This window comes from Lepisosteus oculatus, chromosome 10 (genome assembly GCF_040954835.1).
Source record: "Lepisosteus oculatus isolate fLepOcu1 chromosome 10, fLepOcu1.hap2, whole genome shotgun sequence".
NCBI classification, from domain to species: Eukaryota; Metazoa; Chordata; class Actinopteri; order Semionotiformes; family Lepisosteidae; genus Lepisosteus; species Lepisosteus oculatus.
The window spans coordinates 34033261-34050900 of NC_090705.1; the positions used below are offsets into that span (position 1 = coordinate 34033261).

The 17640-nt window shown below is 36.7% G+C and overlaps 2 protein-coding genes across 8 annotated transcripts in view; both read left to right on the plus strand.

The window, feature by feature from the left end:
• The window catches only part of ago2 (argonaute RISC catalytic component 2), a 33295-nt gene extending 22354 nt beyond the window's left edge, over window positions 1–10941 (plus strand). For all 7 annotated transcript variants that reach the window (XM_015357460.2, XM_015357465.2, XM_015357469.2 and 4 more), the window contains 3 exons: window positions 735–836; window positions 1023–1222; window positions 1485–10941. In XM_015357460.2, the coding sequence (XP_015212946.1) occupies window positions 735–836; window positions 1023–1222; window positions 1485–1593 (411 nt within the window). In that variant the 3' untranslated portion in view covers window positions 1594–10941. The remainder of the gene's footprint in view (window positions 1–734; window positions 837–1022; window positions 1223–1484) is intronic.
• A 1349-nt stretch (window positions 10942–12290) lies between these two features.
• LOC107078614 (uncharacterized) lies at window positions 12291–17122 on the plus strand. Its single transcript, XM_015357372.2, has 3 exons — window positions 12291–12807; window positions 14945–15438; window positions 16720–17122. Exons 2-3 carry the CDS (start codon window positions 14951–14953, stop codon window positions 16856–16858), a joined length of 627 nt encoding a protein of 208 aa, XP_015212858.1. The 5' UTR covers window positions 12291–12807; window positions 14945–14950; the 3' UTR covers window positions 16859–17122.
• The last annotated feature ends 518 nt before the right edge of the window (window positions 17123–17640 follow it).

A 17640-nucleotide genomic window follows, 5' to 3' on the forward strand; every position in this document is an offset into this window, starting at 1 on the left:
AAGCTGCATAAAAGTGGTCTGTACATTTGGTCCTCTAAAAACTGTAATAAGAGTGTATATATATATCATGGGTTTTCTTTAGAAAGTTTGTGGGCTATATAAATGGAAGCATTAAGTCAGCTTATTCAGTGGTTGCTGCATTCCTGGCTGTACTTGGCCTTCCAGAACTCAGAGCATTATTAGGGTTATTTAATTCTTATCTAAATGTCTTCACTTGTTCATCTATAGTAGACTGGGGCACTCGCTTAAGTTATAGTGTTAACTATTTTGTGATTATCCAGAGCTTTCTTGTCCCTAAGGGCTGATCTGCTCTCTCCTGAATGTCCTTTCTGTGAATGGTGCTATTTTAAGAATATTAGTTGACCACCTTGCCTGTTTGGTTGGTAGAGAGCTTAATGATTATTCATAGTTTGTCCTACAATATCCTGAAGATGCCCAGAGTTTGGGTTGAAACTGGCCGGCCGGACACCATGTACCCAACACCCACAACTGTTTGTGTAAAGAAATGACCAGCCTTTATATCATTTCCAGTGAAAGTGACCCTGTGTCCCTATTTTGCTTCTAAGCCTGATGAAGTCTCCTGGGTTTACCTTATTTTTAGCTATAATTCGTTACTAAGTTCTCCCTTAATTCACTTGATCAAGCAAGTTCTTAAATATTTTTTTGCATTGTGTTGAATGTATTATTTTATTTTGACATAAATGCCTACTCCCTGAACTTGAATATTTTACCAGGTTGGAAAGAGTGGAAATATTCCTGCGGGCACAACCGTAGACACAAAAATAACCCACCCGTCAGAATTTGATTTCTATCTGTGCAGTCATGCTGGCATCCAAGTAAGTACTGAGTCTGTCACCGACTTCTGTTCTTACATTTTTAATTACCCCGTAAAATGGATTTTGCCTGTGCTTCACTTTTTTTGTTAGGCTTTATTTCTTAAACATTTAGGGCTTTCATTATACCCACTCTCATCTGAGGCACCTTGACGTGACACCTGTACCAACTGTAATATGTCTCTACAGGGAACCAGCAGACCATCACATTACCATGTGTTGTGGGACGACAACCATTTTTCTTCAGATGAGCTGCAGGTGCTCACCTATCAGCTGTGCCACACCTACGTGCGCTGCACTCGCTCCGTCTCCATCCCAGCACCTGCCTACTATGCTCACCTGGTAGCGTTCCGAGCACGCTATCATCTGGTGGACAAGGAACACGACAGGTACGCAAGAATAGAATGAGAAAAATATTATCGTATAACGTATTGACCTGCTCTTATAATACAGCACGCTTCCTCATGGGTGACGTTTGATATGATGTCATCAGGTTTTCCCAATTTTATTTTCTAAACGGGATTCTTGGAAGCTTAAATGTCAGATTAACCAGGTAACAAGTGCAGTTTAAAAACCTCTAGGGTAATATGTATGGGATGAAGCCCAGCTTTGAAAATGAATGCCCAAATGATTTTCTTTCTTAATTTCTAGTGCTGAAGGGAGCCATACCTCAGGGCAGAGCAACGGACGGGACCAGCAGGCATTGGCCAAGGCAGTCCAAATCCACCAGGATACACTCCGCACCATGTATTTTGCTTGACCAGGGTGTGGGTGGGAGGGGGGAACTGGGCAAGGCTTGAAGCATAATGTTGCAGAAGAGAGCTGGGTTCCAGTCTGACTGAACTGCACTTCTCACCCCTCATTACTTAAAACAGATCAAGAAAGCGATTGGAAAAGCACTGACAAGACAGGTACTTCATGACATGTACTTTGATATTTCTGTAATGTACTTGGACAATACAACATTTTTTTTTTTTAGTGGTAGACCAGTTCTACTCTGACTGATCTCGACTGGCAGACTAAACATGTCAGGATCTTTTTTTTTCTAATATTGATGGGACTGGGTCCCACCAGAAATGGACTTCAGTGACGCATTGTTCATATAGGTCCATGTTTTTGTTACAAATACCTAAGCAACAGGTATGCCACTTAAGTGTTTTAAGCCATGATCTTTCTATGCATTGCATAGGACACTGATAAAAATGATGGGGTCTCATTACTTTATGTATTAGCCAAGCAAATACTGTTTCTTTTTTCGCTACTTATAGACTCTATGGTGCACTGTAGTTTTAAACACAAAATCCTTCTTCTGAAAGTTTTAAAAATTGCTCTTGTATGCCACATTTTGTATGAAGCAACTTAGAATATATCAGAAGTTCAAATTACATAAAACCTCAAAAACATTTTAAGTGAGCTTGGGAGCAGGCAGGACTTTTCAACAAACATTGCACAAAAGGTGCAAATTTAATTTGACTGCTATACTGTTGAATTTTATCGTGTCTAAGGATATGTACAGAGCCGACCAAGAAAGATTTTAGATGCTTTGACACTTAATAAAGGTCCTGTGTCTTGATTCCTTCCTGCCTTCATCTCAGTTTGGCACTTAGATTTAAGACCAAGACTAGAGAAAGGAAATTTGGATAGTTTGGTTTTGTAGAGTAGTATGCTTTCCTATCTATGACTTTTTGAGTTTAATCTTTTGAGAGAGATTTAATAACAGGTCTCTTTTGAAAGCATCCAGGAAAAAATGAGCAATGAAATAATCATTAGTACTTTCTTTCTCCTTAGTATAAGGATAATATTTTTTTTGTAATTTGGCGTTCCACCCAAACTTTAGTCTACAGCTGTATATTTCCATTAGAATGTGATATTCCTGTTTTAATGTGAAAACATAATTGTTAAATCATTTATAGTAACTACAATTTGGCCTCCATTATTGATCTAAATTTTCAATCTCTTCGTCTTTAGATATTCACTATTTATACAGCTACCTTGTGATTTTGTTTCTTTCAGTAGTTAGTTTCATTATATTGTGATGACTTCATTGTCTTTAATGGTACTTATGTGTCCACACCTTAATTGTAGTGCAAAAAAGGAGGACATGAATTTTATTCCCAGTAAGTATAGATTGAATTTGTTTTACTTATTTACTGATATTCACCAGCACCTTACGTTGTCTGACATGCACAGAATAAGCAATTCCTTGAATTATGAACAAAACTAGAACAATGTTTTGCACTTTAACTGAAAAAATATAGATGTTGTAGTTTGAGAGTTCAGGACCAGTGCAAATCATGAAACAGTAAGTATAAATATCAAGTGTTTTGGACATGGACTTAGAATAGCAGATAGTCATTATGTATTTTATAATTATTTGGCAGTTTTTCAGGAGAAAACGAGAGAAAGGGCAAGTTGACCATTTGTTGAGTAATAAGTTCAGCGCCTGAAATACTCATTATAAAAACAAAGCCCAACTGCACTTTTTAATCTCTTATAGTACTTGTTTTATGGTTCAGTACAATGGCTGGTTTGAAGATCTCAATGCAATCTATTACACCGCCATGAAGTTTTGATGGGTGAAGGTTCAGTGTAAGACATTGTCAGAGCTGCCCAGCTCCCTTCAGTTCAATTAGATTGCCAATAGCATAGAAGACAAAAGTTTACTTGTACTCAAGAACTGAAAAAAAATGTTGTTTACCTGAAGGTACCTCTGTTAAACCAGCTATCAGCTTACAACACAGTCAGAAGGGGAGGTGGTACCTTCTGTCAGTCCTTTGAAATCCCCACCTTGTTTTATGGTTTTAAGGTTCAATTAATGTGAGAGGTGGCAAGGAGATTTAATTTGTTGAAAATGTAACTGGTAGATCTTTAGATATTTGATTTGGTGAAAAATATTCATCTGCACACCTTGATAATTGAATACTATTTTTTTATTCAGAAATTAAGAGCTTCAAGGATACCTATACTATCCTTTTGTACTCGAAAAGCTATTTCAGCAGACTACCTGAATGTTCATAACTTGACTAGAGCCAGTGCTTTCAGTATGTCTTCAAAATAAGATCAGTAAAGACAAGCCTTTTAAAGCAGTCAGAGTAATCTTGGGAAGCTACTAAGAATGTATCAACCAGACTTTCTGATAGCAGGCCAGCATAAAAACAAATTGTGAAGGTTTTTATGTAAAACAAATCTTCACATTCTTAAAGCTTTTGTGAGGTGGTATAAAAAACGCATTAAGGGTGCTTCAGAGTCTTAGAAAATTAAGACTTGTAAATATTCTCTTGGCTAGTTAAACTCTCTGTTATGGCCCTGAATTTGGCCAATGTCTGTACATCAGGTTTCAAAGTGCGGTTTTACTTTATTTAAAAGTCAAATGTTGAAACAATTTCCTACATAATTTTTAAATGCCTATGGTATGCCTAAAGCTATTTTACATCTGCAAGTGCATCAATTTCACAGTAGTCTACTAATCATTACTTTTAATTGCAATCTGTTTATATATATGGTGAAACCAAGTTTAATGCAGATGCTTATCTATTTTAAAAAGACAAAGTTAATATAACATATCAATGTGTATGAGATGAAATTTTCTGGTACTTTCAAAGTAACTGATTTAATATAAAATGTATTTATATTTTTAGGAATTGTAGTACCTTTAACATATATTCAGATTCAGTCAGTGTGTTCAAAAGTAGATCAGAAACTAAAGAGCAGTGGGTTAAGCCAGTTTTATTTATTTCCATTTTCTAATCACAGTTGGCCTGTTTTTGTAAATCTGATTATCAGGTTAAAACCTGTAAAATGTAAAATAATGTAAATACAGTTATCAGTCTATGCAGTAAGTTTGTAAATATCCCGATACATCTTAACATAATTTGGTAGATTCTACCTCTACTATGAGCTTTTTTTGTGTCGACATTGCCTAGGCACTGCTGTTTAAACACATTACTTTGATGAAAGTTCATACAACAGGAAGCTGTGTATTAAAATAAATATAAAAATATTTAAAATGTCCTGAAAGTATTCATTTGATCATGTCTGACTTTAGGCATATCATAGACTGAAACCAGCAAGTTCCAGATGTCCACCTGTAACCATGGCTAAAGAGTTTTTATTTTGTTTTTAAACCTAGACGTGCTTCTTTTTAAAAGCCACACTTTGTTAATCATAGACCCGCTTAGAGCCTTCTGCTATGCTGCTCCCTTCAAAGATAAACTGTCAACATTCCACAGTAGGAACAGAGTGACGTCTGTATTTCTCTAGTAGACACTATGTATATACTTGTATTAGTGCTGTTCCAGCATCTTGAGCTTGAGTCCTTACTGCTGCTGCGAGTTGAATATAAGTGTGTGTGCAGGTAATTGTGTGTGTGTGTGGGTGCGTGTTTGGGGGGTGGGGAAGAGATTTCATCTCCGAGGTTAATGGGGTTGCATGACAAATCATGGAAATATGCCACATAACCAGAAAAGAGAGAAAATGGTGCTTAGTATAATACAAAAATAACAAAGTAGTTACGTCTCTTTGCATTTATTACCGCGGTATCTTTAAATAGTTTTCTGCCTTGACTGGTGTCTATTATTTTCGTTTATCGTTGTAATCACGAGCAGCTGGAGAATTGTAAGCTGTTTAAAAATCCCAGTCTGAGAAGGTTTCAAAACATTTTGGAATTGTCAAACAATGTTTTCAATCAGTTATTGCATAAAGAAATGATTCTCTAGAAAATATATTAATTACTGTTTTTTTTAAACCTAGAAATGTCACTTATGCTCATGTTTGGATAAAGCAACATCGTGGTCTCTTACACAAAGTTCTTCAAAAGATGACTAGTCCTGTATGTTTTTTTTAAGGGGAAACTTTCATTGGTAAATGGTGCCTCACATTTCTTGGATATTTTTCCATATGGAGTGTTTGGGTATGTTAGCGAAAGCTTTAGTTGATAAAAGTATTGGCAGCTTCAGTTTTTGCATGTGTCCCAACAAATATTGCTTTTTCAATCACTTTTGTAAGAAGGAATACCTTGATATCATACCATTCAAGAATGGAAGGAATCTAATGTTCAACTTCGTATTAGGTCATCTGGTTTGTGGGCGTTTTGGAATCCTAACGTTTCGTAAAACAAAAAAGTCATAACTGTTATTGTTTTGCCTTTGTTATGAGATTTACATTCAGAAACCAGTAATATAGAACATCATACATTTAAGATATTGCTTCTTTCCAAATTGTAGTAAAATAGTTTGCAAATCAGCAATCTAGTCAACTGCTCTAGCACTAGAATGTTTTTAATTGAACACAAGAAGCAGAACGAATGTATTTTGAGAAGCCAGCTTTTTATAATACATTAATGTAGGTAACTGACAGACGCATATGAAAACTGCAGAAATTCACTGGCTCCCAAATGGCACAGATATTTTTACAAGTGTTTTGTCTCCATTCAAAATTTCTTTGTTGTGGGTTTTTTATGTTTTGGTGGATCAACACAAAATATTTGACATGCAAAGACATCTCTTGCACATTTTGTGCTGAGTTTTCATGCTGAAGAAATGTAACATTGTGCCCATATAATCTTGTGACCATTTGCAGTTTTCTTATTCATAAGTCTCCAACGTGGATATTACATTTATCCCATGGATAAAAATGCCAAATATGTCATTTCTCAGCTTCCCATAAAGTGTGTATGAAAGTTCAGTAGACACCTATAAAATACTCATTTTGTACCTCATGAAATGTACAAATGTACCACAGCAGGACAGCACCAGCCATTAATTAACTTTTGAAGAGTGAATTTGGTAACCCAGTTTTCAGTGTGCACTGTAACAGTTGAAACCGTGGAATACACTATCTACCATTTGAAAGCATTATATCATTGTTCAAACTATACAAAAACAATTTCTAGGAATATCAGTGTAGACTGAGCACAGCCAGTTTCAATCATATAGTAATCTATTTTTATTTTTTTAAGGATGAACTCAAAATTCTGGTAATGGGACTGTATCCATTTAGATTTCGAGGTGCACACTGAATAGAGAGTCTGAATCGGAAAATGGTTCTTAATTTTGTAATGGGTCTGAATGAGAAACCTAATATTGTTCTAAGGATTTATCCAGTTGCTTAATATTATTTTGAATAATTTGTGTGTATATTATACTGTACTCATGGTAAGGTAGAATTTACAGCAATGAAGTTTTTAGCTTTTTTTGTAGTAAACACTGCCTCGTTTCAACCAGACTGGTGTTCTTGCAATTTTAAAACACTTTTATCTACGTTTTTCTTTGTTTTGTAATTGCAATATTGTACAAATTACCCATGGCCGCAAGGTATATACTTGATAATTATAGCTGTCATTGCAGAATGAGTTTTTATTTTAATATGGAGACATATAATTCGTGTGAAGAAACTCACATGACAAGATAATGTACTGTTAGTAATCTATGGAAATGTGAGATTCTGAGCAGTTTATGCCTTTGTTGAGTATAAACCTGTCATTTAGTAGGGTTCTTCACCAATGTACTGTGAGTTAGACTTTTTTCCTACAATATACAAATATACAAAGTACAATATACTTCCTCTTAAATAATTTGACAGCCTCATAGTTAACTCTTTGTGGAATACATTGGCTTGATAATTTCTTTGGCAGACTTTGACACAACTAGCTGGTGTGCTTTAGACCATTCAGTACTAACCACTGAGGGTTATTTTTCTAAGATGAAGTGACTTCACTGCTGCCACTGAATCACAGCCAGAAATGTTGTCATAAATTTGTGAATGACAGAAAACTATTATAGGGCTCCTCGTATTTAACAGCTGATGCCATATTCATTTAAGATGCTTATTAAAAGCAATTTATGACTAGAAAGAACATTGTTTTGTACTTTTTTTTTTTGCATGAGGCATTAATGATTTTGGGATGACCTGGCTTTTTTAATACCAACTGGATCTACCTCAGAATGAAGGTCAGGTGCTACAGTTGTTATCCCTGACATAGAAAATAAACCACAATTGTGACCAAACAGCCAATACTGTGTATATTTGTTAAAATAGTAATTGTGGACTAGCGTGATGGGTGTTTTCTTGAATATGTCATAGGAGTTCAGGGGACCATTTTTGTAATTGGAAATAATAGTACAAAGGGGAGTCTTTGCATCTGAGTATTGTTTTAAAACTTTTCTCCCTTTTTAAAATGTAGTATAGACTTAGTAGACAAGTGTTTCAGTTTTGATAACATTTTATTTTACTTAACCTACTGCTACTAAATGAAGCACATTATATAGGACAACATTTGGGGATACATAAAAGGTTGTGCTCTTAATTGCAATGGAATTTGGAGATGAAAGTCACTTAAAAAAACTATTGCACAATAATTGGTCTATTCCCTGGAACTAACCTTTCTCAAGTGAATCTGTTGGGCAGTATTGAGCAATAATTTCACTGTAAATGAGGTTTTAGAGCACTGATTTGAGTTAGGCATGTCCCTACTTTTTGTACTTTTCACAAGTAAAGCAGGTTAGATATCTTGCAGTGCAGAAAGAATAGGGTGTAATTGCACAGGTTCAGTTTTCTAAATTTTCTCCAATTAATTTTTTTTTCATTTCAGATACCATACTTTTTTTGTTGCTTTAACTGGATTGATGTATTGAAATGAAGTGGGTTAGCCTTAACTCTAGTATCCATTGTCTAGGCATAGCAAAATGAATTCTGTGCAATAGGCTCAATCACCAGCATATTATTACACTTTCAATGGATCATTTGGCCAGCAGGAAAAAGTGGTGTCACTGCACCTAATAAGCTATGTTTTATTGATCGATGAAAATTATAAAGTAAAGCCTGACTCATTTGTCAGAATAAGTGATGGCTGCAATTTTCATAAGGGTTTTTACTACATTTTATAAAGGGAAGTCTTTTTATTTTAGAAAAGGTTTTTTTTATAATATACATACTGACTGCATATTATTGCATATAGAAAGTAATTTTAGACTTTATTCAAATTAAAAGGTACAAAGCTTGTGTGTGTGTATATATATATAGTGGAAATTTTCATTTTTGGTGCAGTTTGCAAATTAATTCAGCAAAGCTATTGTATTTGTTCCCTATGTCTCCCTGGCTGGAAACATCCCTTGTTTTATTTGTGCCTTTTTGTACAAGCAGTTTCCCTACTTTGGTTAGCTGTAATAAGTGTTATCCTTTTGTTTCACAGCACCACATAACAAAGTTCTAAATACATATACAATGAGAAATGACCGTGCATTCTTGAATATGCTGCAAAGAATGATCAGTATTTGTGTTTTGCACTTTCTAAGCAGTGACATGATTGCCTGTCAAATAAAGCCGGGCAAATAAAAATTAAAAGACGAGGTATTTTGTGCTAACAAGAGGATCTATAAAAAATTCAATAACTTTGGAATAAATATGAAGTACCTCATAAGCCTGATATATGCTGCATTGATTTTTTTTTTACCATTTTATTTGCTGCTTAGTTGAGTTGACTTCTATACTTCATAACCGAGATCACTTTGAAATTATTTTGCCCCCATTTCTTGTTGGTCTTGCTGTTCACAGGGTACTGTGCATATTGCCTTCTAGAAGTGATTAACATTTAATGACATAAATTTAACTCTTTAATGGAATGTATTCTTTGTAATACACCTTGGTAAAACGCCACAAGCACTTTTGAACCTTTTTTTCTTTCAGTCCCATGACAATCAGCAGGCAAAACGTACTAGACACTATTGTTTGTGCACCAGAAGGTATTGATGTTTTTGCAGATTTTGGTTTTGATGGGATCATTATCCTGCTAGCTTTTATTAGAATTTAATGCAGTTTGCAGCTTAAAGTTAATTCATTTTCAGTGGTCGTAATGGTTTGAATGGATAGAGCCGCAAACCTAAAGAGTGGTGTTAATGGAAGTACTTTTCATCAGGCAGTTACTCAAAATAAGCCAGAGTTCCTGAAAGTAAGACTAAATGTAATTGCCAAATGTAGCTTGCCTGATCCATTCCTAGCAGCTTGGTGATCAAAGTACAAATCCATCATGCCATTTCATGCTCGGCACCTGTATAGGCACGCCATGCCATATATTGGTAGCAAGACAGCAGTCTGGAGTCCTGAATCAGAGGGTTGTTACTGAAAGAGTACCTGGCTGGGATACCACTGTTGCACCCTTGAGCAAGGGACTGCATTCATGTTGCTCCAGTAAATACCCTTCTCTGTAAATGGGTCTCTAGGTTGTCGTTATGAATATTCTTTCTCGATTTACTGATCCATTAAATTAAGATGGTCTGTTTTGACTTTGTAACATCCTTATACGTCCATCATCTTCATTACCTCCAAATCAAATAGCTAGGACTTATCTTCTTTGGGTAAGTAAAATATTTAGGCACTCCCGACAAAATAATGGGTTCAACTTCAGTACTGGGTGCGCAAACTATTTTGTGAGCATACGTTTTTGACTTGCATCTCTTCCTTTTCCAACAAGTGCAACTGTCAACTCAGGTATCGGCATTGAAGGGCTCTGTGCTCCAGCTGAACCACTGCTTGCACTTCACTTTTGTCTTAAATAGCCCTATAATTCGTGATGGGTTATAGTTAGAAAGATTGGCCTTAAAATACATAGTTGCACACTGTAAATTATGCTCAAATTTTAAAATATAGTATGTTCTGCTGTTGGCTCCTAACCCATAGATGTCACATCTACCTCCTCCATATTCTGTCATTTAGAGTTTGCAAACTACTGTGTTTACCATACCATGGAAGAGCTAAGTAACCAAAGTTACTGTTCAGGAATACTGCACAGTGTCTTTTGAACACAAGGCCTTGAGTCATGAGTTTTTTTTTTAACATATGCCAAAATTGCTGACATTTCCATTGAGGTGAGGTCTTTTGTTGCTGTTTTAATTCATTCAGTTTCACTGCTAAGCTCCTTGTTATTGTAAGTATGTTGTGAGCATAATTTACATTTTCCTTTTGTCAACACTTATTAAAACTCCAATATGCTGTAAACCCTGTTAGAACATAATGTGAAAATGTATCATTTAATGAAGTTGATATTAATGTAGTTCACTTATAAGTTTTTTTTTGCTTGACTGTATTACATTCTTAATAAAATTTAAACTTTTAATGTTTGTGACTTATTTCCAGTTTGTTCTAAAACATAATTGAGTAGTGTCTTGTTTCACTAGACTAACCAAACGAGTAAGGGGCTTTGAAGACAACTGGCTTTATAGTCTTAGGCCTGGTTTGCAGTAAGAGATCTTATTCTGACTTGTTTTTTCTTTGCAAGCTGTGTCAACTGCAGTCCTCCCACCATTTAAATAGGAAAAATGTTGACCTGGACAAAAAAAAAACTTGTCAGTTACTGGTGAATGTCTTTGGTCTGACATATGTCGTTTGAAGTGCTTCCCAAAATAAGCTGGAAGTAAAATTTTAACAGTTCTAATTACTGCATTCTTTTGTAGCTGAAGCATATGACTTCAAATCTGACTTGAGTTCTCTTCTCGTGTTTCTAATAGTGCGTATAAACTTATGACTGGCATTAAGGCACTTGCTGTGAAATTAATGATTGAGTTGGAAAACAATTGTAGCCACAATATAAAAATGTAAAAGCATACTTTGAGAAACGGCTAATATTTTTGTACTCTTTTTGTGATTGTGATTACCAAATAGTGTATGTTGTTAGCACAGTGGTGATAAGATTTCAGCAGTTCGATTAAATACCTTTAAATGCCAAATGCTGTCAAATTCGTTTTCATCTGCGATCACTTGTCATTAATATGGACTCCTCTTGGCTATGCATTTTGAACTTTCTGCACTTAATCGACATACAAATAAAACACTTAATGGAGGGATAATTACAATTCATCCAGCTGGCAAAGAAAAGATTAGTTAATTGAACGTAAACCCATTGTAGTTAGGATAGTTGGGAAAAGGAGGCTCCCCCAAATTGCACCTGGAATCAAAGTTTATTATATTAACATCGTCCAACTTGGCGAAAGAAAATAGCAACTGAAGAATATGCACTTTCAGCATTTCACATGATAACGAACAGAAGTATCAAGTGAATTAAGTGAAAGACGTGAATATTAACAGTATTTGCAAAAATAACGTTTTTTTAGTCCTTGAGCAAAAAAAAAATCCTGATGCAGTTCGATTCCTTAGTTGTCTAAGGAATCGAACCTAATTCCAAACAATCTAAGTAATAGATTTAATGCATGTCTAACATTTCTCTAAGAAATTAGCCGGCAGAAAATCTTGCATCCAAAGAAATCGCGACACCGTCGCAGGATTCAGGTAATAATTTGTTTCAGGCATTATGAATTATTTGCGCTTGTGTTAGTACTCCTCCTTAATCAGTGGACAATTACAGTCCGTTCGCTATTTTTCACTACTGTAAACTGCGGTACTGCAATGCGTTTGCCAGCTGATTCATGTTTTGACTACACATGAGGTTGCTGTAGAAACCGAGAAAATTCTGGACAAATGATGAAATAACGTTCTCGTCTGAATTGTATAGTCTCATTTCGAAAGTAGAAAGTTAATTAAACAACGATATTCGCAAACTATAAAGACTGGTTAAGTTTCGGGTCCTTGTCAAATGCATCATTCATATATTGTTTCGAACAATGTCGTGTTGTTTTTCATTTAAAGTGTTGAATGGCATTTTTAGCGTTTTAAGATACGAGCGGCACTGCAAAGTCAGGAACGCAGACACGGTGAAAGCTTTGCTTTTGGTTTTTAAAGACAAAAAAAAAACTGTCACGAATTCCACGATTGTTAAATGTCGAGTTTCAAAAGCGAAATGAGGTAAACCTCGAACGAAAGCAAATTATGTCGGCGAATACTGCCGGGCATTTCCCTTTAAATTCATACTCCAGGGCATTCAGCGTGTCAAACTTTCCAATAGCTCATCGGTGCTTGTAATAAGCCACTGCTGGCTCTCTGAGAAGGAGTTTTGATGTTTGATGTTGTGTTGTGACATCCACTGAAGGTAAGTAAAATATTTCGTTTTGATACGTTACAGCGATTTAACATGCTGCAATATTTTGCTTTGAGTAGCACTTAATGCAAAACTGTTTGCGAGACGATATTTAATAAAGGTTAACAGTGGTGCATCTCCGCTTCAGTCTTTCTTGGCAGTTCAAATATCTTGGAGTCATCGAAGTGTCGTTTTTGTTATTCAGTGCTGTGAAAACCGAATGATGCAAATTGAAACGGACCACAGTTTGTGTTCTAAAAAAGTTAGTTTAATGAAACATGAACAAGCTCGGCTTTATTATTTACTAAATAATTTAGTTTCATTCGTTTGTATTTCTTATTAAAAATTTCAGATGGCTTCCAGTTGTTTTTCTTTTTTACGATTTCCAACGCATCTTTAGGTTGTTTTACTTTGTCCGGTTACAAACAAAAACTACATCCAGTCGTAATTAAACTTAAACTATGGGTCAGACTTTTTCCAACAGTATGTCCTTGGACGTTAGGAATCCCCAATCTTCTGTTTATCTTCATAGAGAGAGAGAGATGCTACTTGTGCTGAGAACCAAATTGGATTTGGCCACTGTAATACCCTGGTCTGTCTTGCTAATGGACTGCAGCCAGGTTACTCAGTAGGTTTTCCTATATAACCTATTAAGTTATCAGCCAACAGCACCTAGGCGTGCCAGCTGGGTATTAGTCTTATTTTTATAGCTACTACTGTACCAGACGTGTTCAGCACCAGTTGTAAAGGTAGCCTACCCCCAATTAATGGAAAAATGTCATGTTCTTAGTGGCAAGACATATAAGGAATCCTGATCTTTTTATATCATTTTTCAGTAAGAATAAAGAACATTTAACAGTTTTTTTTTTGCTAACCTTCTTGTGAACGTTTTATGTGGATTTCTTAGATTTTCTCAACAAAGAGGTTGCCCTACGTAACTGTTCTGCTTCCATGGAATTGTTCCATCCGCATTTTGCGTTATCGAAACAAACCTGACTGTCAGTATTTGAAGCTTAAAATAATGAGCATATTGATGGGGGAAATAGGATATTGCAGAGTGTCTGGATTTAACTTCTGAAGACTAGCATTTAAGGCGTATTCTTCTCAGTCTATTTTACGGTAGTTTTAATGCTAGTTGCTTAGAAGTAGAAAAGGGAACATATTTACCTTAAGACATTTCTTGGAATATGAAAATGAAAAAAAAGAATTGCCGAATTTTTGCCGAACAAAGGAGGGTCAAAAAAACAGACTCCTTCTTTTTGAGGTGAAGATTCCCAATCTATGCAAACCCTAAAATTAAAAGGGTTTGAATTGTACTGTACACTTTTCAGTGACTTGTTAAAGCTCTAGTCTTTCAGTGGTGTTTATCACCAGATGTACAGTGGTGTACCCAGTTTCTTTCACGATTCTGAGAGGTCCAGTGATGTTCCACTCAGACATTACCAGCAAAGAACCAGTTGTGGGTTTCTCTCTCCTGTTAGTCGCTTTTTTGAGGCTGACTTTTACAGCGATGTGTTCTTTTAGATCCAGTTGTCAGAAACAAATCTGCAGCAGGTTGGACACATGGGTGGAAATGACCATTTCAACAACTCAACAAGCCCACTTAGATGTTGATTATGGTCAGCTGACTATTTTCTTATAGAATACCATGTTGTGAAGGGAATTTAATAATCATGGATACCACATCCTTATATCTAAATCTTTGTGTTGGGCCATGGTAACTCAACTATTATTCACTGATCTTGTATGTTCTTACACACTTCCTGTTTATATAGTCAGCTCATCAGCCTGCATTTTCCAGTTTTTCTATGATCCTCTTATCACAATGAAATAACTTTCTAAAAGCTCTCCACACCCATCTGAGGGGCTAAATGCCAGTAATCGCTGTGCACACAATTCAGTTTGAACTCAAAACTGTTTCGCTGAAAGTATTGTTTTCCTTCTGTAGGATTGTAGTAATATTTCCAGGTGTCCCCCTAATGTGTACTATCATTGTATGCTACGTATGAAACATCCTTAGCATAATTTATAATGCTCACAAGTGAGTAAAGCTTAATATATATGCTAGAAACTGATTGGAAGATTTGGATTTCTTTGTAAGCACAGTTAGTCCCTAATCTAATTGAGGAATTTGTCTTGTGATGTTTAGGAAACAATGACACAGGCTTGGCTGCTAGGCTGCCTCCTGCTGTCGCTATGCACTCTGTGCCTTACGGAAAGCTTTCATCTGGAACTGGAGATGGAGCATGACTGGGACTGGGGGTCTGGACTGGAAAATCTTCTCCACAGCTTCCCGGCCGACAGCCCTTTTGTGACCGAAACCCCCGAGAAACCGGTTAACTGCTCCCAGCGCTTCTGGCTGCCCCCGACCTCGCCCATCTGTTGGGAGAACATCGCTGGACCGGAGGAGTTTGAGCGATCTCGTCTCCTGGTGCTGCAGAACCGGGCAGCTCTGAGGGCTGTGTCAGAGGCCAGCGGTGTGCAGGAGGGGGAAAGATCCTACAATCAGCAGGCCAGGGAGGAAGTCCTGGCCATTCAGGCCGATCACCTCAACATTGTGCAGACGGCTGAGACAATGCAGAAAGTCTTCCAGAATCTGGAAGAAAAGAGGAAGGAAGGTACAGAGCTCTTGACCTTTTCAAGGTGAGTAACCTGTCTTGCACTACACCAGGAAGCAGGTCTCAAGGTCAGCACCTAGAGAAAAAGGTAGAGTCGTTAGTAATTCAAGGGGAACTGCAGTCCCAATTTCTCTGAGCAACAAAATAAATTAATAGATGATATTGCAACGTTTTACAAATTCCAACTTAAAATCAACACGAAATCATGAATGTTGTGAAAGTACTGTATGGTTGCCATGTTGTCGCAAACTGCTGGTCATGTCATGGACAGGAGCAAGAGTTTGCGACATGAAGCGGCCCTTCCTGCTCACTAGTCACTGTGATGAGTAATGGAATGTGATGTACGAGTGAATAAGTACAGGTTGTGCAGCAGGTATTTTGCTGCAGAAATGTTCCAAGGTGATCTACACGCAGAGTTAACAATTAAGCAGTATTTGTCGACAAACGCATCTCGATGTCATGAACAATATTTCTTTTTGAAGAGATTTATTCGCAAGCCCGCTTGTTTCCAACGTCCTAGGGCTGTTTCACTTCACCGGACGTTTTGTGGCCTCATTCTGAATCAGTGACAATGACAGCAGAATTGTGGTTGCGCATACCTGGACATTTTATTGTGTTGTGTAAATTGGAGGTTTTACACATGACTGTGGACATTTTACTTTCATTTTGGTTTGAAATTGAATCATTAATGCCAGTTCTTTCTAACCCTGCAATATACCCTAAAAATAGGGTTGCAGTTCTCTTTTAATCAAGGAGTCTGACATCTTGCATAAGTCCTTCCTGTGAGCCATTCTGTCAGAAACGGACAGGTAAGTGCTCTGTATGGTTAAGAGTTACAGAGTGCTTACGTGGAAGCCAGACAGCTAGCGGAAAAATAAAATAGGTTTACATTTGCACACCAACAACACTGAATTCTCTGAGCATGAAGTCATGTGGATCGGACACAAGTCCAGACTCATCAGCATGGGCTGCTTGGTCCAAAAACGAACAGAAAATATTCTGGATGCCATTTGTCTTGCAACTAAAAAACTTCACATGTTGATTTTATTTGCAGGCCCATCTGGTTTGAGGAAACGTTGCCTTTAAATGTAAACATGGAAACCCATCAAGGGTCCTAATTCTGATGTAGAGTGGGCATTAATTATGAAAAAATATCCAAGTGCTTGAAGCACAGCCAAATCCTAAGTATTGTGCAGCAAGCAACACATAATCTAATCCCTAGGTGCTGATTTACACAGGATGTGTGGGAAGGTGCTGTAGATGAACTAGTCGTTTTGTCCTTTTAAACTCTGTGATTTCTTTGCAGCTTTAAGGAGAGGATCGGCACAACAAAGGATTCTATACAAGGACGGGAGCACCTGGCAGACTTGCTGGAGAGACAACTGGCCAGCCTGGAAGGGTCTATTCACATCCTGCAGCACAGGCTAGCCAAGTTACTGGCCTGATGATTTTGTGAGTCAGCCTGCAAGACAGCACCCTCTCTCCAGATTAGCTTAGTATATCCAGAACAAAAACTTGATTTGCTTGGCTGTATGCCTAGAAAAGCAAAGGAAACCTGTTTTTACACAGTGTATGGTAGCCTATAGAACTTTTTTTTGTATCTCAATATCCATTCTTTGCATGCTGACAGTCATGTACTAAATTCTCCATCTACACATAGCGTTCCTACTTGAAGTTCCTAGCAATAAAATCTATTTTTATACTTGTAACTTGCCGCATTTATTCCATAGCACTTTTATTCTTCTGTAGGAATGAGGATATTCTATGGTTATTTTTAATTTCCAGTTTTGTATAGTACACGTACGTATGACTTATATACCACTAGTTCATTTCACTGTTTTAAGTATTGCGATATGACTATACACATTTCAAAATGGGGTCGACTCCCATAAAAAAAAATGTTTAGAAAAGAGTGTTTTTAAATGTTATTTTCAGCCTAATTTGAGTCTTGACATCACAAGCAAGATCATACTTGATATAAAATGTCATTAGCTGTAAAATGAAGGATTTGCTTGATGACCTTGGGAATATTAAGTGTGTTAGGGTGGATGGAAAGAAATGCATAGTGGTTCTGTGAGAGAGATCTGCTTGTGATATTGATGTTTTGAGGGGTGTCGGACAGCATGCTGCTGAAAGACAACATTTTAAGGACTTGGTTTTGTAAGTCTGTGTCCTTGCTGCAAAGATGATGCCGATGATGTCTGAGCAGAGAATCAGTGGATTTGTA